The sequence below is a fragment of the Peromyscus leucopus genome, chromosome 4 (genome assembly GCF_004664715.2).
Source record: "Peromyscus leucopus breed LL Stock chromosome 4, UCI_PerLeu_2.1, whole genome shotgun sequence".
Classification (NCBI taxonomy): Eukaryota; Metazoa; Chordata; class Mammalia; order Rodentia; family Cricetidae; genus Peromyscus; species Peromyscus leucopus.
Genome location: NC_051066.1, coordinates 60,062,360 through 60,089,383, shown reverse-complemented (window position 1 = coordinate 60,089,383; position 27,024 = coordinate 60,062,360). Strand labels below are relative to the sequence as shown.

The following is a 27,024-nucleotide window of genomic DNA, read 5'->3' as shown; positions in this document are numbered from 1 at the left end:
GTCACTTTTTCTTTCTACATTACCAAAAATACAAGAGAAAATATACAACATAAGAAAAGTAGTATTGCCGGGCGGTGGTGGCACACGCCTTTAATCCCAGCACTCGGGAGGCAGAGGCAGGCAGATCTCTGTGAGTTCGAGGCCAGCCTGGTCTACAAAAGCGAGTTCCAGGAAAGGCGCAAAGCTGCACAGAGAAACCCTGTCTTGGAAAAAAAAAAAAAAGTAGTATTAAAAGCACCCTGTACTAATGTTTTACCCAGGTATGTCGATGAAGGTATAAAGAAAGATACATCACCAAATTCTACTTTAAATAAAAGTTAGCTTCTATTAATCTCTACTAACTGAGAACTATTATCTTTATTGAGCAAAGTTATCATTAGAAATATATGCTTAAAGATTGAAAAATTCAAAACAAGATCATTTGCTTTCTTTCATTCATTCATTCATAGACAGGGTTTTCTCTGTGTATCCCTGGCTGTCCTGGAACTCACTTTGTAGACCACCCTGGTTATACACACACACACACACACGCACGCACGCACGCACGCACGCACGCACGCACGCACGCACGCACGCACGCACACACACACACACACACACACACACACGGTTTCTCTGTGTATCCCTGGCTGTCCTGGATCTCGCTTTGTAGACCTAGACCAGCCTGGCTTCAAACTCACAGAGATCTGCCCACCTCTGCCTCCTGAGTGCTGGGATAAAAAGTGTGTGCCACCACCGCCCAGCTTTGGTAGTCCATTTTTAATTCTGGTATTTTTGAAATTCACTTACAGAAATACTCACTGTTGAGTTTGTAGTGTATCAACAATGAGATAAGTACCTGCAAATATTTACTTAACAGTATTTATATCAGAACAGTCCTATATTGAACAGATGTGATGAAGATCTATAGTCTGTGATGACAATATTTTCTATACAAAGCTTCCATCCTGGATATGAACAAGACATTCACAATAATATACCTACTTCTGTCCCAAATGCCCTCTGTTGAGTTCATGCTTAAGTTTGGAGCCGGCTATAAGGCTTTCTTAATAATCTGTATCTAAACCTGTGAACCTGCAGTTTTGTTACTATCATATTGAAAAATCATCCAATGGATGACTTAGAGATATTATACGATTATACAATTTTTATTAGTTCATGTATAGTGGGGCTTAGATTATGAGAAGCCATTATGCAAAGGTAAGGTGAAATTCAGACTATTCTGAATTAGACTGTCAAACATGAGGTCACACAATGAGCTTACTGAACATAGGATAAGTATGGTCTCATGAACTCCAACTTATGTAAGGAGAAAAGAGCTCATTTAATAGAGCATATGGAGTAAGTGCAAACTTATATTTCCTCTCTTGTAGAAAACTTATGTGGTGGTATTCTAATTGTACTGAAATGTGATTTTGATTGTATGTTAATAAATAAAGTTGCTCGGGGGTCAGAGCTATTAGAGCCATAGACAGAGTGTGGCGGTGGTGGCGCACGCCTTTAATCCCATAGATCTCTGTGTGTTCAGGGATACAGCCAGCATTGGAGACATATGCCTTTAAGACCTGGGGGGCTGTACATACAGACAGTGACGAGGCAGTCACGTGTTTGGGTTTACAACCAATGAGAAGGCAGAATGACTATGAACCGACTTACACACAGGGAAATAGTTCTCTTTCGGGAAGCTAAGACCACTGCAGGAGGAAGGGTGAGATTTTAGCTCTGAGCTCTGATCTTTTGGCTTTCTCTTTTACATTGGTTCTGTGTTTCTTATTTGATAAGACGGTTGGTTACATCTACAAACTTATATTTAGGTTCATGATTTTTCTAAACTCCAGATCTCTTAAAATGAATAGTTACACACTGAAATTAGAATACAAAGATGTGTTGACAATGGGAATTATGTAAGAGAAATTTGTAATAAAAACTATTTAAAGTTAAGATTGGAAAAGCACACTCAATTTCATATTAACTGCATTAATGTAGACTGACATTAATGTGAACAATACAAAAAAGATGTACTCTTTAGACTATTTTGTCATTAGGTAATTCATTAAGTAATCAAACTTCTTCACAAAAAGACTGGAAGAAATACTTTGTAGATATAAAGTATAAAACAGTATTTTTATATAAAAAGTAGAAAGGAAATAAACTTGGTTCATTATATTCTATATTTGAAAATGTTAACTATAAATAAGAGCTAAAAAACAAATTTCTTTATAGACTTTGAGGTTATCAATTAATAAGATAAATAGTCTTTCTTTTTCTTAAGTTAGATTTTGAAAGCACTTTTAGAAAACAGGTTTGTAAAAAACAATTTCAGAACTAGGGTCTTCTGTACTCGAAAGTGAGCTATATCCTAGACCCACAATCAGTATTAAAATTTATAGGTAAATAAAAAACTAAAACCCAGAAACTTAGGATTCAATTTCTCTGGGGCAGAAAACAGGTTAGGAATTAGGTCACCTGATATTTTAATGCTATTTCCTTAGATACTTATAAAAGCTTAATGTCTATTTAAAACATGCTATTACTCTAAATTTTCAAGGGACATCAATGGCCAAGACCCTCAGCCCCAAGTTTACTGGTGAATTTGCAAACAGAGTAATCAAATTTTATGTAATGTTGGTTCCAAGGAAGTATTTAACTGTAGTAACCATTTAATTAGGTAATCCAACAATTCCGGAATTAAAGTAACAAGTACATTAACTAGGTACTTAGGAAATGAAAAACAACTGTTAACATTGTCAGTACTCCATGGTTATATAACACGTACCAAGAAAATCCATTCAATCTTTGCGTCTATGACACCCACAGCCAATATAATCAATATTAATTAAAATACCAACCTAGGAATATTAAGAAACTCTTCACAGAAAAACATAAAAAGACCAGAGTTGGATTTGGATGTATGATGGTTTTTATTTACAACTTTATTGGCAAAAAAAGGGGAGAACTTTAAACAGCTTTAATACAGGGCACTGTAGCTGACCCTGTCAGGTTGACCAAGTTCATTCTCAGTGTCCACCTAACTGTCCAGATGGACAATACTGAACTTGCATATGCAGTTTCCTTTATCAAGTACAGTGCCCACCTTTCAGGCAGTCTTTAAAACATATAAATACAAAGGAAAGGAAACCACTCTTTAAAAACTGCATCAAACGGAAAGTATTTTAGGTATGAATTTGTTGTTCCTGGAAATAACACATGCCCAATGAAAACCAAAAGCTGGAGAAGCAGTTACACTTCCTACAGGAGTGGACAGTTACAACAACAATCATCTTCTGTAATGACCATTTTCAATTGTTATCAACTACTCTGAACTTACTAGGAGATGTAGTCAAAGTCAGAAGAGAAGACGGAGGGAGAGTATTCCTTTTTTGGAGGACAGTATTCCTCCAGAATCATCACGGGGAAATAAACATCCTGTTGATTCTAGGTGGCAAAGCAATTAATGCAGTCAATTTCAGTTCATGTTGATCGTGTTGAGCTGACCTGATTTTCTTCCTTGACTTGTTTGGTGTCATTCTTCTAAATCAAGTGTGTTTAGTTCTTCTTCTAGTTCATCCAGATCTTCCCCAGTGAACAGATTTTCATCAACAGGAACAGCATCGATGGATCCATTTTCTTGTCCCCCCACTCCATTGTCCTCGTCCAAATCACTTCTTTCACCATTTTCAGCCCCGCCTCCAGAGGCTTCACTTAATTTGTTCTCTGAAAACAAAAACAAAACAAAACTGAAATCAGTAACGCCTAGAAATAAAAGACATTATTACAGTGGCAACTGAAAGCAGACTGATGCCTGTCTTCCTTTCCCAGAATTATTTCCCTGAAATTCCCGCAGCAAGGTCAGGCCATAAACGAGAAACCAAAGACGCTGCCTCTTCTTGGTCAACGACAACACTAACAGAAAGACAATTTAACAGCCTTGTTTCAATTTTAGTTCATTTAAACATTTCTGATCACCAGGTCACAGGGATCAGAACTTCAGACATTGTCCCCAAAGCCCCACTTAGAAAGAAGCCTTCCCTCCACTCTCACTGTAAACTGTACTGGGACCCCAGGACTTGTTCCTTCTCCCTCCTCCCCTAGCAGAGCCTTTTTCCTTGTTTGACACATATATTCACACTTCTCCCATCTAAGCCCCTCCCGTGCCCACATTGCTTCTGACACTTGGTCTGCACTCATTTGTCCTCTTCTCCCGAGCGCTCCACCGTCTTAGTACAGCAGGCACCTTACTCCAGCATCCCTTTTCCTAACTGCAACTAATAACCCTAACTCTCCACCGTCTTAGTACAGCAGGCACCTTACTCCAGCATCCCTTTTTCTAACTGCAACTAATAACCTTAACTCTCCACTGTCTTAGTACAGCAGGCATCTTACTCCAGCATCCCTTTTTCTAACTGCAACTAATAACCCTAACTCTCCACCGTCTTAGTGCAACAGGCACCTTACTCCAGCATCCCTTTTTCTAACTGCAACTAATAACCCTAACTCTCCACTGTCTTAGTACAGCAGGCATCTTACTCCAGCATCCCTTTTTCTAACTGCAACTAAGAAATTACCCGTGATTCTACTATCCCCTGAAACTCGAGTCTCTGAATGTTTTCACTCAATTGCTGTGTGTTTTGTAAGCACTTTTTTTGGTCTGCCCTGTAACAATGGTGTGTGCAGTATGTTCTCGATTGTTAAGCTATGCACTCTGACTAGCTGAGCTCATTCATTCTGACCCTAGTGCAGATGACTTTCAGCCTGTTTTTTTGTCTGTAGATAGTTACACAGAACTTTGGAGAATACTAAAAAGCTACATCTCTAAACTCGTTTTCAGTTTCCTTCTAAGTTTAGTCCATGGTTTCAATATCCATTACGTCATTCAGCTTCCACTACCTTTTTTATTTAGCCAAATGTTCACATTTCCATTCTAGAGCCTGTATACACCTACCTGCATTTGCCTAGGCCAGTTTAGCTCCCTCTAAATAGTTTACTAGTTCTTTGGAACTCTGAAAAGGGCAGCATACTTACCATCTTTATCTGAAGCATATGTGCTGAATCTTTCAAGACTGGCTACAGTGATACCTGTCTCTTCTACATCTCTTGGGATGTACAGGCTTACATCTATGTCATTGACACCCATAGAATCATCAACCTTAACAACAGAGAGCAAGCAAAGTTATTACAAGTAAGTTTCCTCAACTCACTTTTAATCTTGACACATTATCTTCTGGAAACAAAATTATCAAACAAGTGACCAACTACTGTTTGAAAACTCATTTTGCCCCCTTAATCTTTCAAGAGGAAAAAAAAAAAAAGCAGTAATACTGTATCTGAGGTTTCCTTCTCTGGAATCATGGTTTTGGAGTTTGACATTCTTTCAATTTGGAATTACATGACAATGACACAAAAAAAATATATGATGTATTAGTGGAACTGCTAAAGAACTGCCATTCTTGCATGTTCTTTACTATTTATGTGGTGACCTTAATCCCTGTTTTTGCAGAACAAATTTTAAGGGAATTTTTAAAAAAAAAAAAAAAAAAAAAAAAACACCTATTGCACATAGCACTGATCAAGGCACTGTACTAAGGTCTGTTTTAGTTTGTTTTATCAAGACAGGGTTTCCCTGTGTAACAGCCGTGGCTGTCCTGGAACTCGCCTTGTATGCCAGGCTGGCCTTGAACTCAGAGGACCACCTGCCTCTGTGTTCCAAGTGCTGGGATCAAAAATGTGCACCACCACCACTCAGCATATACTAAATTTTCTATAAAGAAAGCAACCCTAAAAATAAACATCAATGAACTCATTCATTCTCAAAGCAGCCTGGGTTAGGAATTACTTACCTGCACTACAGGTAAGAGTGGAGGTCTAGAGAAAGTTTCTTATTGATGGAAATAGTACCTGAACTCCAGTCTGGCCAGTGGCTGATGCTTTTAACCACGTTTCTGTTCTCTCTACCATTCCCCCCAGTAGGATCAACATGGGAGGTCAAAGCTTGGTCTTACCTCATCACCGCCTGTTCCTTGAATGTAACGGGTATCATCTGCTTCCTCATCATCATCATTGACCAGTTCAGGACGAAATTCAAATACCTCACGACCACTGATCTATTCAGACACAATACATCATCATCTCAGGGGAAGTTACCATTACTTTTAGACACACTGACTAAAGACAAGACAGAATCTTGCACTTTAAAAAACCGTGAGACCGAAGAATGAGGGGCCATCAGGGTGAGTCTGGGACATACCACCAGTGCTTTCCCTGCTTTGAAGTCCGCTTTCCGCTTCTCCATATCTTGTTCAAGCTTATCAATCTTTTCTTGTCTTTTCCTTTTCTTCCATGCAAGGAAAGACTCTAGAGTGATTTTGGTAACATTTGGACCTAAGGCAGAACGCTGCAGAGGGAAGAGATTTAAAGTCACCCATAGTTGTTTAACAGCATTTTCCTTTTAATGTAGGTAATCATTTCCCCGTGACTGCCCTAAAACAGTAAATAGACTACATTATGGTACTTTTACTTTGCATGGCAATGAGTGAAACAACTACCACCCCCCTCCCCAAACCCAGCTAGCACTCTGAGGTAAATCTCTTGAAAAGTTTGATGTGAAAAACTGTTAGTAAAACTCATAGATTAAAAAAATATCATAATAAATCCAAACTTCATTTGTGCTCTTTCAGATGAGAGATAAAACCAAAAAACGCAATATTACCTGCACTTCTCAGGGGCTTAAGTAATAAATGGGTAAAAACATAAGAACTGGCTGAACGTGCACTGCTAAAAGCTCTCTATACTACCACAGTGATCTCCACAAATACGCAGAGGGTGGCAGGACATTCATCAAGCATCAACAGTTAGGAAGTGGTGCAACCAGGGTAAAAGCTCTCTCCAGCACACTTGACTCTAACATCCCCACTCCATTATTTCATCCTGTGTGACACACAAACAACACAGCCACGCACGGAGTGTATACAATCTTAGTATTAGTCACTCACACACACAATGAAGCAAACAATCCTAAATCTAGTTTCCCCAATAATCTCAACTTCATCCTCTCCTCAACGCCCTCCAACTCACACGATCCTCTTCTTCACTGAGCTAGAGAACAGCAGCTGAAGAAGCTCTTCACTCAGACACTCCTCCTCTAACCGGATAGGTGAAACATAACCAGAACCTGGAAGAGTGGTTCCCTTCCACACTCATGTGAGTATGTTACAAAGAGAAAAGGACACCAAGCAAAGAACCTAGAAGTCCCATCAACACGAGGCATAAAAAAGCATGTAAAACAACCCCATGGTATGAAAACAGCAGTAGATAGTGCTTTAAAAACAATACCCTACACACTCCTATAATTACAGCATGTTTGGTAATGTAAATGGTAAACCTGACATTTAAGATACTCAAGAGTAGTTAAAGTACAGTAACTTTAGGAAAAGGGCATATTATTTTTCCTTTCTTAACATGCTATTGCCCCCAAGTGGTTAATATTAGAATTTACAAAAATAATTAAAAATAGCTTTTAAGAGAAAAGATATTTGTTACCTCTCTCTCAATTAGATCTTCTAATGAAATCTCATCTTCTTTCTCTTCTTTCTTTTTGTCTTTCTTCAGAACAAACCCAGGAGGAAGTGCATGGCGATACATGCAATTGTCGCCACCTCCAGGACACACCCAAAACCAGCCATACTTGTTATTTTCAATAGCTTCAAGGAAATGTCTGCACACCTATAGAAACAGTATTATTCAGAAGTGGTGGTGCAGTGTAAATCTGTCTCACTTCGAGTTGCTTACGTATATGAACAACTAACAATACTCACATCCTAAAGCTAACTCATGTACAAAGCACACTTATACACAAAAATGTTTGAAAATACGTCTAATACATTGCCAGGCCCAGTGGCTAACTCCTTTGTAATTCCAGCTTATAGGAAGCCAAGGCAAGAACTGTTTAAGAGTTCAAGGTCAGCTGGGCTACAGAGACCCAGTTCTCAAAAACCAAGCCAGGGGCAAGAGAGATGGCTCAGTGGTTAATGTCGGAAGGCTTAAAACTGCCTCTAACTCGGGCTCTAGGGGATCTGACTACGCCTCTGGCTTCTATAGGCACTGTACTCATGTGCATACAACACATACACACACTAATGTTACACATAATTAATTAAAACCAAACCATGCAGTATACTGGCAAAACCCAAAGCCTCTACTCTGGATGTTTCAGTTAGCCTTTGTAAATATAATCCCCAAGAGTATGATTTTTAAAAATAAATCCAGTCCAAGGTCTAACTCTTAGCACTGCAAGGCACAATAAAGAAAAAAAAAAAAAAAGAAAGAAACAAAACAAAAACAAATCCTAGCAATAATGACATAAACCCTATTGCGATGACTTGACTAAACAGCAACTGTGTACATGAGTCATAGCAGTACAAGGTTCAAAAGGAACACAGTAGTGATCTGCAAACACAAATGGGTACAAAGTGCAACTGTGCTAAAATGTCAGGCAGCAACCTTCACAATAAACATCACCAGTATCCATTTCCCCAAAAAAGCAAGGAGTGTACACGAACCAACATTTATTTATTAAGTCTTCTAGCAGAGCAGAATCCTGCTGGACATGTACTCAGAATACAGATATATGGAATGAGTAAAGAAGCAGAGGAATAGTCTGAATTTTTAACGGCAGATTTCCCAGAACTCTAGAGCTACTACCTACCAAAATACACATTTTGGAATTCATATGTAAAAAATATTTTTGACCTAGCAATTTAAAAAACTTCCAAAGTATTAAAATCAAACAATTAATGACAAGCCTACTTCCATCACTACTCATAAGATAGAAGATTCTTTATCTAAGTATGTTTTGTATCCATCCTGTTTTTTGAGACAGAATCTATTTATGTAGCCTAGTCCTGCATGGAATGTGTAATCTACCTATTGGAATTACAATTATATGTTACCATGTCCAGCTATGCTAACCCATAGTTAAGGAAGTAAAATCATTTCAGAAAATTGCATTTAGGAGACTTCAGTTACTCAGCTTTTAGACCAATTTTGTTAAAACATTCTAATTAAAAAACAAAACAATTTGTAAATTCCAAAAATAAAGCTTGATGTATTATAGTTATGTTGGTGAAATGCGATTTTCTAATACTCAATGGTCCAGTAGAAAACATCAATACCTTGCCATAAAATTCTCCCTAATAAAAAATGCCACAGCAACTCAATTCAAGAAAAGGACATACTATTTGAGTTTTTGGTTTTTTCTTTTCCGCCTCACCGTGCTTCTTGTTTACTACTTCTTCCAGCTTTTTCTCATCCCAATTATCCATAGTATCTACAGAAAGACACAACAAGCATTTTTTATCTCCTGCTCCCACAATACAGGCCTCTAAACAGACAGGTAATATTCATAATCATAATCTAACAATTTTTTTCTGAAGCAGCAAAAACAGCATACACAGCATTGCAAATTATCTACCCAAGCTCCTTAATCAGTTTAGATAAATGAGACTCAGAAAGGAAGTAAAATGACCAAATCCAAATTACATCACTGTATTCTAAGCATCATTTATTTAAAATTTATGCAACTGTTCTGAACAAACAATGCTAGTTAATACTCTACTATTACTAAGTAGTAAGAAACAACAAAAAAGAATTTATTTTCAAACTTTAAGAGAAAGTTAAATACCTTTTTCAAGTTCTTCATCTCTTGCATCAATGTAAACACTTCGCTTTTCACATTTTCTCTCCAAAGTGAGGTCATGAGAGAACTTACATTTATCTCCTTTAGTACACTGTCCTTGTTTGAAGAATGCACACACCACAGATTTGGGATCTGCACCTGTATCAAACGGGAAGTAACATCTGTATTATAGGCAGACAACCCAATTCCAGGAGCCCCTTCCTGCGGCAGGTGTTGGCTGTTCCTTGTTTGTGTCCCCCGCTATCTTTCTTATAGGCTGCTGGATGATATGGTGTAGCTTGTACCTGGGATATAGTTACTTCTGCTTAACTTATTATTTTCTATTTACTAATGTGAGAGAAAGTAGCAGAGTGGTGGTTGGTTAGATATTTCTTTAAAGTTCCTTGTTTTTCTTCTATTCTTAACAAAGTAAGTGGCAGAAGTGGAAACCCAAACACGTAGGTTATTCTAAAGTTCCTTCGCTGTTGAGTCAGTGAGGCAGGAGGCAAAGGAAAACGAGAATGGAAGAATACTGCCCCAAATACATATGAGACTTACAATTTATGAAACCACAGCTTTGTCTCAGCTCCTAAAGACCACCCCCATCCAAACACAAAGAACAAAACTCCAGGAGACAATCAAGTTTTTATTTATTTATTTTTTTAAGACAAGGTCTTGCTGTTTAGCTTTGGCTGGCTTTTAACTCAGATCTGCCTGCCCCTACCTTCCAAGAGCTGGGACTAAGTACTTAAAAAATTTTTAAAAATTTATTTTATGTGTGAGTGCTGGCCTGCATGCAGGTACATGTACCACATATGTACCTGGTGCCTGAAGCGGCCAGGGCGTTGGATCCCCTGGAGCTGGAGTTATGAATGACTGTGAGCCACCTGCTGTGGGTGCTGGGAATTGAGACTAAGTCCTCCTTAAGAGCAAGAGCCATCACCCCAGCTCCTCACAAGTCAAGTTTGGAACACGAATTATACTTGATAAAAATAGTACTCTGACATTTAAGTTTTACCTTTACTTATTTTTTGTGCAGCAACTACAGGTTTGAACAGCTCATTTAGCTCTTGTAGTTCTTTCTTCTTGTCATCTTTCTTCAATTTCTTTTCAGCTTCACTTTGTGCTACCTACATTTCCAAGTCAAAAATGTCAATCTGATTGCTTACAAAACTGTTTTCACTATACAGTAATGACTAATATAACAAAATATTTGCATATTTATATGTATGCAGTCTTTACATTAAGTGGCTTACATATTAGGTATTATGGCTAACCTATTAAAATTAGCTTTGCAAACAAATTCTTTTTGGTTCTATAATTAGGCACCACACCTAATTAAAACACATTCAAAGCTCATGGTTAAAAAAAGTTCATGGCAACAAGCAAGTATTAAATAAACACTTAACCCTGGCATTTAATAAATTGATCTCAATTGCAGTATTTTTTTCCAATGAAAACAACCTATATTCTACAAATATGAGTGCTTTTTGACATGAGATGAAAATATCCTGACATGTTCAGTGATACAATAATGGTCAGTAACTACCACAAACTATAGTGCCCTTATTGAAAAACACTAATTTCAGGAGATAATAGAAGACACAATACATCCATAGTTCTAGTATATGTTTTATACACTTAACATGGTTAGTGTAGTCATCTAAAACATTTATACCTTAGCACCTATATTAGAAGACACAATACAAGATGCTTATTTAAGGAAGCTCAGAATATATAATAGAATAACACAATATACACAGTACTCTGAAAGCAAAGAATATCTATATGCTTAGAAAATTAGATTGCTCTCGTATCTTTATAGAGGAATTCCTCTGATGAATAAGAAAGGAATGTAGAACGAACCTGCACCGTGAAGACAAAGGACCAGAGAACACCAAGATATGAAAAACGTCAATGACAAGTTGGATTTTATCTATAGGTGAGAGTCTATAACCTAGTGGGTTAAAGTAACCAGATCAGGTTTCATTTTACAAAGACAGGGTGGTGAGTTGGAGGACAGACTAGCAATCCAAGAATAAAGGCAAGGACTCTCCTGCAATTGTAGGTAGGAAGGCACTAGTGTTTTAAATAGGTATTAGTACAAGGATGAGGAGAAAAGAGAGCATTTTAGAAAGCAGAACTAAAGGACTCTGGCCATAACACAGAGGAGAAAGAGGAGTTGAGGATTAGCATATGCACAATGAACATTGCTGAAAAAGACAGGGAATACAGGAGGAACAGGTTTCAGGGCAGGAGGTGGAGATGAGCTCAGTTTTGGACACAGGAGCATGAAATGCTTACAGAGCATCTGGGCAGAGCAGTTTAAAGACAGCTACACTGGCCATGATACCGATTTCACTGCAACTAGACAGGGTCCAGCCTGAGATAAAACAGAACCTAATCTGTTAAAGAGACTCAAGAAACAGCAGGAAGAAAAATAAATCAATGAGAAGAAAATGTGTTCAAAAAGGAAAAACAAAACAAACCTGGGAGAAGAATGAAGCAATGCTACAAGTTCTGACTTCAACTAATACTGGAAGTGTTTAAACACCAACAAAAAACATTCTGCTTTTTTTAAAATAAAAGTAGTCTTTGCTGACTAGGCTCATCTCATATGTAGCATCTAGAAGAATTGATTAGAGGCCCATAAACCACTTGAAATATTTATAGTTAGAAATCAATTGGGACCTGAGGCAGGGAGACCGAGATCATTAATGTGACTGTCTTCCTAGTTGACAAACATCTTCTGGCCTATGATGTTCAAATTGAAACCACTCAGGCTCCTTTTTACAGAGCTGCTGAACGAGGCTTAGCTGTCGCCATGCAGTCAGCCCCCATTTACTCGTCATCTTCTGACTGATCTCCAGGCTCACAGTATCTGTGTGTGTGTGTATGCGTTAGAGGGTAGAAAGTGAGCAGGAAATGGTATAGTAGAGGCTCTTAGGTAAACTGGCAGCACAACATATTCTCCCTGCACATGGGAACGGGGAAGGGGCCTTCACATGCCCTGACAGCTCTTTTTGGGATCTGTGGTGTACACCCCCTAGGAGAGATGTTTGAGAAATAACTAAGAGCAGGGTCATCTTCCACAGCACACAACCCAGAGCAGAACCTCAGGCGTGGGTCTACAAACAGGATAGCTGCTCAGCTTCCAAGTAATATGTAGTAATTAGGTACTCTATATTCAAAGCTAGACCAGGTACCCAAGAAAGTATCAAAAATATACTGAAAGCAGTGACATACTTAAGTAGCGCATGAATTGTATAACATTTCTAGGTCTATTAAGTCTGAAACAACTACTCAAACTAGTAGGAAGATGTCAGAGGAAGAGGAAATAGTTTTGGACAGGAGCCTTCTCTAACCACCAGGGAATCCTACAAGGGACGCCTGCCCTTCCACCGTACAATAAAAAATAGTATTTGGGAACAATTTTAAATCATGTACCAAAAAAGATTTTTAACCCAAGTTACCTGTCTCCAAGGCTTAGCATACACAGCTATACTTTAGTACCTCTGAGCAGTGATTCTAGGACTCTTCCAGATGCCCAAACCCACGGTAGCTCGAGACCCTTGAGTACTACTTATAATATCTAATACAATGCAGGCTAAATCTCAATCATCACACTGTACTGCTTAGGGAACAATAGTTTTCAAAACTCTGTACCTAGTCAGTACAAACATGAGCATCCTTTTAGATCTAAATACACCAGCAATGATATACCTTTTCTTTAAAAAAAAAAAAAAAAAAAAATTTTTTTTTGAACTTTGTTTCAGTCTGAGGACATTCTTACTAAACAAGGTAAAGTTAGCACTTTGAAAGAGTGTTATCTTTTGGCTCTAGAATAAAGTTGTGATTTGAGAGGGAAAGAGAGAATGATTTGCAGACAGCATGAAAAGAAATGGGTTTTAGTTAGAGATTAGTAATCTAACAGATATATTATGCTGATACTGTCAGACTAAAACACTGTAGTTAAAAACATAACTCGAGAATTTCTTTTCTATGTCCAAAGAGTACTGCCAAGAATTAAGGAAGAGACATTAAAAAAGGAAATGGGGAAGGGGGGAGATCATATTTGTAAAACCTTATGGGATGAAAAGTCTAACAAATCTGAAGAAAAAGAGGCTAAAGTTTTTGAGCAAGTTACCAATTCTTATGTAAGAACAACTGTCTCAGAAGTAGCAAGAATAAAAAGGAGACACATTGTAGCCAACGGCACATATGTCTAGGCCACTCACTATAATAAAAATCAATGTGGTAACAACACAGACAATAAATAAGCAGAACAGAAGAGAGAATCCAGAAATAGGTAAAATGCTGCTGGATCAAGTAGCTATTCAACTTTAAAGAGAATCTTACACATACATAAAATATAGGACAAAGTACAGACTGCAAAAAGGAAGCAACCAGAAAATAAATAAATAAAACGAAACCTAAGAAACTAAGAAAATTATGCATAACAATCCAGCAGAAAGTGAGAAAAATCACTGTACAGCAAAATAGAGATAAAACAAATTATCTGCAATGTTAACAAAAGTATTTCTTACACATTTGTAAGAAAAAGGCAGCCAGTATTTCTGAGTAGTTGGGTAGGAGAGATGAGTCACAGATGTGTAAAATAACAAGCATATGAGAAGACTCACTCTACCACCGAGGACCACAATGAAATGTCACTTTAAACTTATTATGGGGGAAAACACTAAGAAACCTTAGCATCTAGTACATACAGGAAATGAAAATGTGAAATATTAGTCCACAGAATCTGTTCAGACAAATTTACTAAAATTTGAAGTTCAGGGTCAGAGACGGCTCAGTGAGTAAAGGCATTTGCTGCCAGTCCTGAGAAAGTCAGTTACTGTAATCTACACAGTGGAAAGAGAAGACTAACTCTCACAAGTTGCCCACTGACCTACAGACAAGCATTGTGGCATGTGCATACACATACACAATATAGAATAAATAAAATGTAAAAATATAACTTCATTTTCCTTGATCTACAAAAAGAAAGTCTGTTTATATATAATAGATAATTTATACAAGGGAAATAAAAGCTTAAACACATTTAAAGACGCTATGTACAAGAATATTTCTTGTGGAAGTATTCTAAGTGTCAAAAAGATGGAAACAAAGGGATCATTTCTGAACAATGAAATACAATACTACTATTGCTAATAATAAAATAGTGTACTGTAGAACAGTATGCAATTATCATCAGAAAAAATGAGTTATATCAAAATAGGTGGGAGCAATGTTCAAGAAGTACTGCTGTGGAAGATGTAAGAAAGATTAAAATGAGCCGGGTGGCAGTGGTGCACGCCTTTAATCCCAGCACTTGGGAGGCAGAGCCAGGTGGATCTCTGTGAGTTCGAGGCCAACCTGGGTCTACAGAGCCAGATCCAGAACAGGCACCAAAACTACTCGGAGAAACCCTGTCTCGAAAACAACAACAAAAAGAGATTAAAATGTAAGAAGTTTAGAGAGTAGGATATTACTTCACAATGTAATTACAATACCAAGTAACCTGAGATAGATGGTATACTGTATTACACCCATCAGAAAAGACAGCAACTTAAATTATTTACCTGACGTGGATTCTGTTGACCAAACTTCACTTGATGAGTGACAGCCTTAATAAACTTCTGTTGCTTTGCTCCTTTCTTATTCTTTAGACCGAAAGTTTTGTCCTAAATGAGAAAGAATATAGAAATATCTTGGTATATTTTTATACTATCTTTTCAATGATGTGTAAAATAACTTATTTATTGACAGGAAAAATAAGTTTTTTAAAAATAAGATTTATGTGTATGTGTGTTGTGCCTGCACACAAGTCTGTACGCCACATGTGTACCGTGCCCATGGTGTCCAGCAAAGGGCATTGGATGCCCTGGAACTGGAGTGTACGTGGTTGTGAGCTGCCATGTGGGTGTTGGGAATTGAACCTAGATCATCTAGAAGTGCATCCAGTGCTCTTTAAATGCTAAACCACTTTTGTAGCCCCAGAAAATGTATTTCCTGCGCCACAAAAATATATAAAACATTACAACATCAGGCAGTATGTCACTATTTTAGTTAAGGGTTTCTATTGCTGTAATAAAACACTATGACCAAAAGTAACCCGGGGAGGAAAGGATTTATCCTATAGCTTGTAGTCCATTATCCTGAGGTGGGGGGCAGGAACCGATGCAGAGGCCATGGCTGAGTGCTGCCTATTGGGCTGCTCCTCATAGCTTGTTCAACCTGCTTTCTTATAGCACTCAGGATCATCAGCCTCCGGGTGGCACTGCCCACAGTGAGCTGGACCCTCCCACATCAACCATCAATCAAGAAAATAAGGCCAATCTTGTGAGAGCACTTTCTCAACTGAGGTCTTCTAAAATAACTCTGGCCTGTGTCAAGCTGACATAAAAACTAGCCAGTATAATGAGTATGAACACATTTATCACTCAAAATATTAACTAGGACTATTCACAGTTTAATACTAATCTAAAATGGTCATTGTCATTAAATCTTACTATGCTGTTTTCTTCCTCGGTGTATCAGTCCTTGGGACCTGTGGCGCTGTTACACTGGTACAAGTAGACCCACACTCAAACAAGTTAAGGAAAGTGCTATGTGAAGGGTGTTCTGAACTCTTTTTCATTTCCAGTGCTGGGAGCACAACCCAGGGCAATGGGCATATGATGTAATACTTCTATTACCAAGCTGAACACCAAATCCTAGATCCTTAAATCTTAAATTACAATATATTTTAGCATCCCCTTTTAGCAGAGGGGATATACACAGTACTTTCAAAACTCAATTGATTTCAGGATGCACTTTTGTAAGCTTATGCTGAATGAGGTATTGATGAATTTATTTTGGGGAATGCTGTACAAGAATGGACACATAAAACTTCTGGACTAGTTTCTAGGACAATAACACAAATTTAATTGGAAAGCAGTATTTTAGTTAAGTTTGGGATTTTATTAGCTCATTGGAAGCTTCCCATTATGGAGGTTCTCATTTTGTGGTCAGCACTTAGGGTTATCCTTGGCTTTCTACCTCAATTTAATAAGTATGCTGCAAAAGCCTTTAGAAAGGATTTCAGATAGGTTTGTTTTGTCTTTTGTTTTATGGAGACAGGGTTTCTCTGAATAACAGCCCTGGCTGTCCTGGAACTTGCCTTGTAGACCAGGCTGACCTCCAACTCAGAGATCTGCCTGCCTCTGCCTCCTGAGGGCTGGGATTAAAGGCGCACCACAAGTGCTAGGCTGGAATTTCAGATATATAAGGATGTGTGCACATGGTTCTAGGGGCTGTAATGAGATGAATGGTATCCCCTGAGAACTTGAAAAACTTGTGTCTACCACACTTTAAATGTGTCCTTATTTGGAAACCTACCCTGAGAGGCAGCCATGTGAAGACAGCAGAGATGAACACAAACATAATCCAAAGATTGCTGGATAACATCAGAAACTAGGAAGAAGTCAAGAAGAATTTTCCTCCCGTGGCCTTCAGAAAGGGGATGTGACCGTGTTGGCACTTGGATTTCATACTTTTCCCAACCAGAATGGTGAGAAAATAAGCCGTCTAGTAATAGTTTGGGGTAATTTGTTACAGCAGCCCAAAGAAACTAATACAGTGAGATCTTCCCTAACACGAATGGGTGGCACTGCCATCTGAACTGTTTCACTGATGTAATTTCATTTCTCTGCAAGGATCTGGCGAGGAGAGGGATAAGCCTGACTATAGGGCAGTGAGAGAGAACAGATGGGGACAGTTACCTTTTAGTTTACTGCACAGATCCTGGACATGCTCAGGCCCATGGGGCAGGGCAGGCCTTACTGTTTATCAAGATAGCCCTGACACAATTCTCTTGCCTCTGTTTCATGAGTTTATAGATTATAAACATGTCCTACCATACCTGGCTCCAGCCTCACATGTTAACCACTTTCCCCACTGCCTCTGTGCCCAGTGTTTGAAGAGTACACCACTCTCCATCCCTCTCAGGAATATACACCTGTTTGTTGTAGTGGGTATTAACTATAGCTGTTCTACCATCTTTAATCCAATTTTCAGCCTCTCACTTTCTGCAGTATACAGTGTCTCCTAGTGTTGAGTTTTCCAGAATACTGTTTACAACACGGGGCACTCGGTCGTACCTGCTGTTGTAAGCTGCCAACCTTCACAGGTAGACGTGCTTTATCTCAAATCAGAATTTGTGTTTTCCCTTCTCATTCTCTTGTTTATGAGTGGTTTCACAGAAGGCAAAAAAGTATTTTAAACGGGACTTTCAGTCTGAAATAAAACACTATCGAAAGAACTATCCGAAACCATGCAACACAACATACTCGTCACAGCCTCTTAAACTCAATACAGTCTTTCAGTGTTTTTAACAGTAAAGAGCTCAAAGGTGCTTTGATTCTAAAAGGTTACTTCTCACTGGCAAATACTGCTTTATTCATTATCGTGTACTTTGCTTTACTTTTACTTATGTAAATGTCTGCCTCGTGTTTTAATATCCCAGCATGATATTACAAGTCTACATACATATGCCATAGCTTATGCACATGAAAAAGGAAACACAAGCTGAAATTGTCTCTTATCAAGCTTTTTATAAATAGTATCCTCAGTTTTTGTACAAAGCTTAATATTCTAGCCAATTCCAGGGTAAGGCCAAGGGTCATATGACATATGGGAGTGATTAATTCAGGGCTACAACCAAGTATGAAATGCCCTATCTTCTTTGTTCAGCAATGAGCTATCGTGAGTGGGAAAGGAGACTCTAGGTAAAACATCAGGACCAAAGTGCATCAGCATCTATAAATACTCTGTCCAATATGCAAATACAGAGAAGTAATAAACCATGAATAAATAAAACTGGATAGTAAAGCATATACTGACATAAAAATATTTAAGCAAGAAAAAAGAAGGAAAAAAAAAAAAAAGGCCCCACAGGAACCTGGCAGCTTGAGAACAACATACTTCCAATAGTAGTTTCCAATAATTCTAGACCTGAAAAGTTAAAACAACAACAAAATACAAGCAAACAAACCCCCAGCAAGTTTCCAGATTTAACTGTACTGCTTTAGCCCAGTTTGATGAATACCTTGGAAGACTCTAGTTTATTTTTGGACAAGAATTTCTTTTTTTTCTAGAGAAAGGGCACACATTTACTAAGTATATTCCTGAATACATACATACAGACAGACACATATACACTCTACTGGTTCTTCACAGACCTAAGATATCTCTTCCTACAAGCTCAGAAACTTTGTCATGTTCCCAAGTTCTGTTTAAGAATAGAGTCAAACTGAGCCAGGTAACTGTACCATAGGAAAACGAGTCTAACTGTAGCTTTCTGAATTAAAGATTTACAACAGGGAGGCACTATAGAAAACAGCTGACAGCAAGGACTCAGGGGCCTGACTTTCTGGGTTTAAATTCTGGCTTCCTGCTTGCCAGTTCAGTATACCTTGGTCAAGTTATTGAACCTTTGTGCTTGTTATCTCAACTGCACAATGGGTACTCATAACTATATGAGACAAAAAAGGAGCTATGTATCACTTATACATGGCTTTTCCCTCGCCTTCAAAATCTTGAGAACCTGTGTCTAGCTCAATACCTGTCAACCATTATGTATTTGATCTAAGCCCTCACTCCTCCCACCACCAAAACCTATGTTTTCAGAGTCTGGTTAAGTTATAGGCGAGAATGGTTTACCAAAAGCAACCCCCCCCCCCACACACAGCCTAGGCTGGCCTGAAACTGGGTATGTAGCTGAGTATAACCTTGAACTTCTGATCTACTTGCTAGAATTACAAAAATATACCACCACGCCCAGTTTCTGTGGTATTGGAGGGTAACCCAGGGCTTCATGTGTACTAGTAAGCACTGGACCTGAGCTATAGCCCTAGTTACAAAAAGCCTTCTAAACAGCACATCCTGGAATAACATTGGTACACATGAAAACTAGGATGGTTTACAACCCCAACTATTTCAATAAAGCCTTTGCTTGAGCTCTGGACAAGCTCTTACCAAGTTGGGATGGATTTGGCAGAGGGAAAGTATTAGGTCGGAAATGATTTCAGTGACTCTACAAAATAAAACTAGGAAAATACTGGATGTATAAGGTTTCAAAAGCCAGGTATAAGGAAAGAAGGGTACTGAAGTTTCAGTGGCTGAATTCAGAGCAGAATGAAAAGGAGTCAGAAAGGAGGCTATAAGCCAAGGACTTCTTCCTGAGTCTCCACACACCCGGTTCCAGACTTCACTTCCAACTCTGACCTCTTTTCTCTTCTGACCCTTAAGCAATCCCGCTCCCTTTACAGGCCAGTTTCCACTCTTTAAAGATGTTTTTAGAAAAAACAAAGCAGGAGAAAGTCAACATTGAGTGTTCCAAGGTAAGTGGGTTCTAGATTCTATTATTTGGGACCCTAGGGTAGGCAGAGGCTTACACAACCTAATGTATTTTGTTGTCTATTTATGAAACGGACACTTCACAATTGATTAATTTAGCTGCTAGCAACCAACAGCTTCTCCATCCTTCTTACAAGCCTGGGTTCTGTCTGCATAGGTCTCGATGATAACTATTTTTCAGTGCTACATGTCCTGATTTGGGGGGGGGGGAGGCGCACATGACATGCCAAACATTCTTTATCTGCTTGCCCTAAACCCAAAGACCCCAAACCCAAGCCAAAAAACATACTTATTTTTCTTCTGTCTTTTTTTTAAAGATATATATTTTACGTGCCTGCATGCATGTCTGTATGAAGGCACCAGATCCTATGGAACTGCAGTTATAGACAGCTGTGAGCTGTCATGTGGGTGCTGGAAATTGAAACTGGGTCCTCCTAAATGCTGAGCTGCCTCTCCAGTCCCTTTCTTTTATTCTTTAAGACAGGGTTTTATATTGTAGCCAAGGCTGTCCTCAAACTTGAAATCCTTATCCTTCAGCTGGGATTCCAGGCTCCGCCTGGTCTATGATCAGACATTTTGTTGCTCAAAGCTGATCTCAATGTACTATTTTGGCCATAAGAAAACAAATCTTATATACTGTTTGGGGACAGTATGTGAATGGAGAATAAAACTTGAACATTCATTTCAAGAAAAAAACACATATTCACACAAGTGAATTCATGATATCCCAGACAGTTTAAAAGAGAAAGAGGGGAGAAAATGCAGACAATTTTCTTTTCTTATGAAAATCAATAGAGGGCTGTTTTACATGAAATCTGACTAAGGAGTCAAAATACAAGCTTATTCCACCACTGCATAGCTTCTTATGGAAGTCGTCAAGACACGCTACGGTTTTCGAGAAAATACAAACCAAATCAAACCAGGCTTAATTCTGTTACCCTATTAGGATACTTTTAATCAGTTAAAGGATGTAGTTATTTTTTTTTTAGAAAATGCATCTATCTTCAAAGATGTCTTCACTAGTGGAAACTAAAGTCTATTTCTCTTTACTTCAAAAACAAAAACAATGCCACCACCAAACAAAACCTTCTTGACTAGACTGTAGATCAGTGGTAGAGAGCAACCCTAGGCTGTGTTATGTCCTGGGTACACCACCCAGAAAAATAAAATCTTCTTACAAGATGAATGAAGCCAAAAGATATATAGGATTTTTAGGCTAGATAAAATACTATAAATAACAAAACTTTTTGTTTTGTTCTTTTCAAGACAGGGTTTCTCTGTATAGCCCTGGCTGTCCTAGAACTCAGTCTGTAGAACAGGCTGTCTTCCCACGCAGACAGACCTGCATCACTACTTTAAAAAAATACCTTTAGTCTTATTAATTAAAAGTGGTTAGAGCTCTATATTGTCTGAAGTGTATTCTAATTTGTTATGTTACATTTATTCTTGTATGAAGTTTTACTGTTTTGTGGTTTATATTATGTTGGTTCAATCTCAGTAGTTTTTAAGCAAAATGATATGGCCTAATGTCCTTTGTTAGCACAGCAGTGAACCGCCATCAGATTATTATTCCCAGAGGTTTGTCTCCAAAATCCTGATATTTTTTTCAGATGTAAAGATGACAATTATTTTGCTTTCCTTCTTTTCTTTCTTTCTTTTTTTCAAGACAGGGTTTCTCTGTGTAGCCCCAGTTGTCTTGAACTTGCTCTGTAGACCAGTCTGGCCTTGAACTCACAGGGGATCTGCCCGTCTCTGCCTCCCGAGTGCTGGGATTAAAGGCCTGCGCCACCACCTCCCGGCAATTATTTTGCTTTCAAATGTTTTGGTTATGGCAGTTTTACTACAGAGCTACAACAGCCCTGATTATTGGATGCCTTCACATTAATCTTATTTAAATTGAATCATCCAACTTAGTTCTCATTAGACTTGTAGAAGAGAACCCTGAGGATTCTCACTGCTATCTTTCAAGGCTGCAAAAATCAAATGTTGAAAAACAAAAACAAGCAAACATCTCATTTCAAAACACCAAAACATTCATTCTGGTATTTTAATAAGAACGAACCTATAAAAGGCCATTTTTTATTCAAATGTTATGCTGTAAAACGGTCACTGCTTTTCCCAATTACACCCCAAATCTATGGGGTACCTGTTATTTTTAAGTATGAGGAGGATTAGTGGGGCAGATCTCACAAAGAGATACATGATGTTTACCGAATGTCAAATATGGCGAAGTAGCTTAAGGAAACTCACATATACCATCGTTGTAAACATGCCGAGGAACATTTAAGAACATCAACCCCTTGCCTCACTCACTGAAGGCCTACAGGTCCAATGCACTGAAAGTCTCTCGAGTGTTTGTGTGTAGATAGGTAGGTAAACCGGGAGCATCGCAATCGCATTCAACACAGGCAGTGACACAGTCCCACACATTTAATTCAGACAGGGAATTAAATACTATGTCCAAGACTGCTGGGCTACCCTTTGCTTGACCCGAAGGTTTCCAGATGGACCGAAAAAAAAAAAATCAAGTAAATAGGTTGGCGCTTGAAAATCAACAGTGCTACGTCTCACTGTCTGATAAAGGAAAAAAAAAAAATACAAGAAGCATTGGGCCTGTCGGAAGAGGCCTTCCAGAACGACGCTCAGCCTGTGTCTTCAGGCACAGCCCCGGGAACGGCTGCAACTCGTGAGCAGAGAAAGGCCGGGCCGGGGGGTCACCGGGCGGCCGAGTGGGCGCGGCGGGCGCGTGGGTGGAGACGCGGCGAGCGCGGGGGGCGCAGCGGCCTCCGTCCAGCGATGAGGGGCGGCGAGCGCCACCCGGGTCGGGGGCCCACCCGGCGGGGTTGCCGACACGTGGCCCCGGGAGCGGCGCTCCGCAGCCCGCCGAGCCCCGGCCCCGCGCGGAGGGGGGGAGGGTACGCACCTCGATGATCTTCTCCTTCTTCTTCTGCTCCGCCTTCTTGCTGCCCCCGGCCTGAGCCTGTTTCTTGGGGGGCATCGCGGAGGCGGGGGCACCGGGCCGACTGCGGCGCAGATGGCTACCGTCGGGGCGTCCGGCAGCACGGCGGGAGCAGGAAGACCCAGCCGCCGCCGCAGCGCCCGGAAAGCGACTCGCTCATTCGCCGCCCGGATGCGGCCTTTGCGACAGGACGGCGCCGCACGGCATTGTGGGGCGTGAGGAAAGGAGGCCGGAAGTGGAGCTGCGCGTGCGCCCCGGGGCGGCTGCGGCGAGCCGGGAGGGGGCGTGGAGGAGACGTGGGAACAGGGAAAAGGCGGACCACGTGATACCTGGGTTAGTGGGGCTTGGGGCTTGCTAGGCTCCCTCCTTCGCGGGCACGACGAGTGGTACGGAGTAGGCCGACTTAGCTTGTGTGGACCTGTGAACTAGATACAGTCCTAGATCCGGTTAGTACTGGACAGTACTATCCTGGGTGGTCACGGAGCATCTGCAGCAATTCTGAACCGCGTTCTTGACCCCTGCGGGGGGCAGGGTTGAAAAGCTGCACCTTCCATAGGAAACTAGGTGTAGAAATCAAATTTCTTCATTTGGAGATCGTCAGAAGTGGAGTCCCAGTGGATGGAGCCTTTGCTCTCTTCTGAAGTCCTGTATTAATTTTAGGTTCTAAGGGGACGCCTTAACGATTCCTGAAAGTCATCATTTTACTATGCGAAAGTATGAATATGGGCTCAGCCCAGTTTAAGTGCTTGGTGAATTCCATAACGACTTGGCACACGATTTCACTCATTAACAGCTACACTGAGGTACGAATGGTTAACTGTTAGCACTTCTTTAGGTGAAACATGGAAGGGAAGCTGCCTAAATTTAAGGTAAGGTCTGAGATTTCAGCCCGGACAGTCTTGCTTCAGGGCCAATATTTCTGTTGTACTCTGATCCAAAATTACGACTTGTCCTTGATATGTAAACGAGTCTATTAGTATTTGCACAATCAAAATACATACTTAAAAAAATACACAATGAGGCCAGGCGGAGGTGGTGCACGCCTTTAATCCCAGCACTGGGGAAGCAGAGTCTGGCAGATCTCTGTGAGTTCAAGGCCAGCCTCGTCTACAAAGTGAGATCCAGGACAGGCACCAAAACTACACAGAGAAATCCTGTCTCGAAAAACCAAAAACAAACAAACAAACAAAAAAGCACAACACAATGAACGGCTGTTCTTTTGCATATTTACTGTTTTATTTGCCTTGATTACGGGAAGAATCATCCTTCCAGAGAAGAGAGCTATTAATTTTTCAATTTTTTTTTTTTTGGGTTTTCGAGACAGGGTTTCTCTGTGTGCTTTGCGCTTCCTGGACTCATTTGTAGTAGCTGGCTCGAACTCACAGAGATCCGCCTGGCTCTGCCCGAGTGCTGGATAAGGTGCGCACCACGCCGGCAATAATATTATAAGGAGAAAACTGCTACCTTGGGCAGGTGGTGGCACAATCCCAGAACCACCATGGGGGAGTGGATAGTGGAGGCTTGTTCACCTGATGGTAACGGAAGCAAAGAGAGACACTTGCAAAGAGAGACACTTGGGGGCAGGGATTCCAATGTTCCTTTCAAAAGTTCACCCAAGGACCTGACTTCCCTTCACCCTTTATATGTTCCACTTCCCCAGGAGTGCCACTCAAGCCAACATGGGCTTTTGTGGGACACTGTGGCAGTTTACTTCCTGTATTATGTATTTCTTCAGAAGTTAAGACTTCCTGTAAGAGTAGAATGTAGTGATTTTTTTTTTTTAAAGATTTATTATGTATACAATGTTCTGTCTGCAGGCCAGAAGAGGGCGCCAGTTCTTATTACAGATGGTTGGGAGACACCGTGTGGTTGCTGGGAATTGAACTCAGGACCTCTGTAAGAACAGCCAAGCGCTCTTATCCACTGAGCCATCTCTCCAGCCCGAATGTAGTGATCTTAATTTCTTCCTTTTTAGTGATTCATTTAATGCCTTTGATTTTTTTGAGGATTTTTATTGGCAATCATTACAATATACATGGGGGAATCTAGAACAGTCTAGACTCTCACAGTCGCAGCTGAAGAATCATAGTTCATTATTGGCCTCTTTCTGCTGTTGGTTCCTTTGTGCATTTTTTGTTTGTTTCTTTGCTTTTCAAGACAGGGTTTCTCTGTCTGGCTCTGGCTGTCCTGGAACTTACTCTGTAGACCAGGCTGGCCTTGAACTCAGAGATCCACCTGCCTCTGCCTTTGAGCGCTGAGGTTAAAGGCATGGGCCACCACAGCCCTGCAAAGCCAACCAAATACTGCAGCACTCCATGGAGAAGAAGGTTGAGGCTTTTCTTTTTGTTGTTGTTGTTGTTTTTTGGAGACAGGGTTTCTCTGTGTGGCCCTGGCTGTCCTGGAACTTGCTCTGTAGACCAGGTTGGCCTCAAACTCAGAGAAATCTACAAGCCTCTGCCTGCCTCTGCGTTCCTAGTACTGGGATTAAAGGCCTGTGCCACCACTGCCTGGCTGTTCGTTGCTCTTGGCTTCTAACTAAACCATGCTAATTCTAGACTCTGTGGCCAATATTCCCAATACATTCCTTTTATATGGAAATTAGAGTTGGTTTTAGTTATTTGTAATCTAAAACTATTAGGGATTTAATTGTGTCTCCAAAATTCAAAATTCCCACAACTACTTCAGAATGTGACTATATTTAGAGATAGGGACATTATAAAAAAAAGTAGTTAAGTTGCAATGAGGTTTTCAGGATAGACCCTAATCCAATCTAAATGGAGTCTGAAGTCATTTAAAAAAGAAAATTTGAGCTTAAAAATGTCTTTTGAGACAGGGTCTCCCTGAGTTGCTCACGTTGGCCTTGAACTCTCTAGCCTGGGCTGGCCTTGAATTTGCCACCCTCCCACCTGGGCTTCCCAAGTAGGTGGAATTACATATTTGTGTTTTCACAAATATGGTGTAAGAGAGTATCTCTGTGTGTGTAAAGAAGCAAGAAAGACCACATGAAGACAGCAGGAAAGGGCCTTTCTGAGCCAAGGAGAGGCCTTAGAACAGCGGTTCTCAGCCTGTGGATTGTGACCTATTTGGGGGTTGAATGATGCTTTCTCAGGGGTCACATATCAGATATTTACATTACAATTCATAACCGTAGCAAAATTACAGTTATAAAGTAGCAATGAAGATAATTTTATGGTTGAGGTCACTGTAACTGAGGACCTGTTGCAGCTTTAGGAAGGTTGAGAACCACTGCCTTAGAAGAAACCAAACACAAAGATGATGCTGTAGCTCAGTTGACAGAGGGGTTGTCTAGCATGCCCAAAGCTTTGGAGTCAATCTCCAGTACCACATGAATGAGGTATGGTGGTCCATGCCTTTAATCCCAGCATTTGGGAGATGGAGACAAAAGAATCAGAAGTTTAAGGTCATCTTTGGCTCCATTGTGTTCAAGGCCAGCTTGGGCTACATGATACCTTATTCTTGATCTTCTACAGCCTCCATATTCTTTAAGTACAAAATCTATAGTACTGTGTTTTGGAAACCCTATCAAAGTAATACTCTGATAAGGAATAGAACTATAGTATAGATAATTGCTATTGTGTGAGCAGAGGCTATTTTATTCAAATTATTTTGGTAAAGATAAGACTAATATACCCAACCATGTAAATTGCTGAATCATGAGTTGAGATGGTGCCAACTAGGAAATGTTTTTATTTAAATATTTAGTTCTTCAAAATACTCTGACATTCAGGCAGTCTCCTTTAAGACATTTTCCCCTCCAAAATAAACTATGACCAAAGACTTGCCAGTGTTTCAGCAGAGCATGTAAAATCTCTTTTCACTTGTCAGTTTGAGTTTCCGTACTGTAACCCTTCACTGCAACCTATACTGACATAAAATTTTCTTAAGTGGATGACTTATCTGTTTCTATTTGAAATACTGCTGGCTACCATTATAATAGCTATTACAGCATTTGTCAAGAAATCGAGATGTACAATTT

At 39.8% G+C, this 27,024-nt stretch overlaps 1 protein-coding gene across 1 annotated transcript; it reads right to left on the bottom strand.

Annotated features, from left to right (window-relative positions):
- Positions 1-2,897: 2,897 nt before the first annotated feature.
- Positions 2,898-23,220, bottom strand: Zc3h15 (zinc finger CCCH-type containing 15). Its single transcript, XM_028884447.2, has 10 exons — positions 22,992-23,220; positions 15,253-15,354; positions 10,689-10,800; positions 9,677-9,829; positions 9,231-9,322; positions 7,537-7,719; positions 6,245-6,391; positions 6,000-6,101; positions 5,023-5,146; positions 2,898-3,714 (listed from the first exon to the last, which is right to left on the bottom strand). Exons 1-10 carry the CDS (start codon positions 23,064-23,066, stop codon positions 3,524-3,526), a joined length of 1,281 nt encoding a protein of 426 aa, XP_028740280.1. The 5' UTR covers positions 23,067-23,220; the 3' UTR covers positions 2,898-3,523.
- Between the last annotated feature and the right edge of the window lie 3,804 nt (positions 23,221-27,024).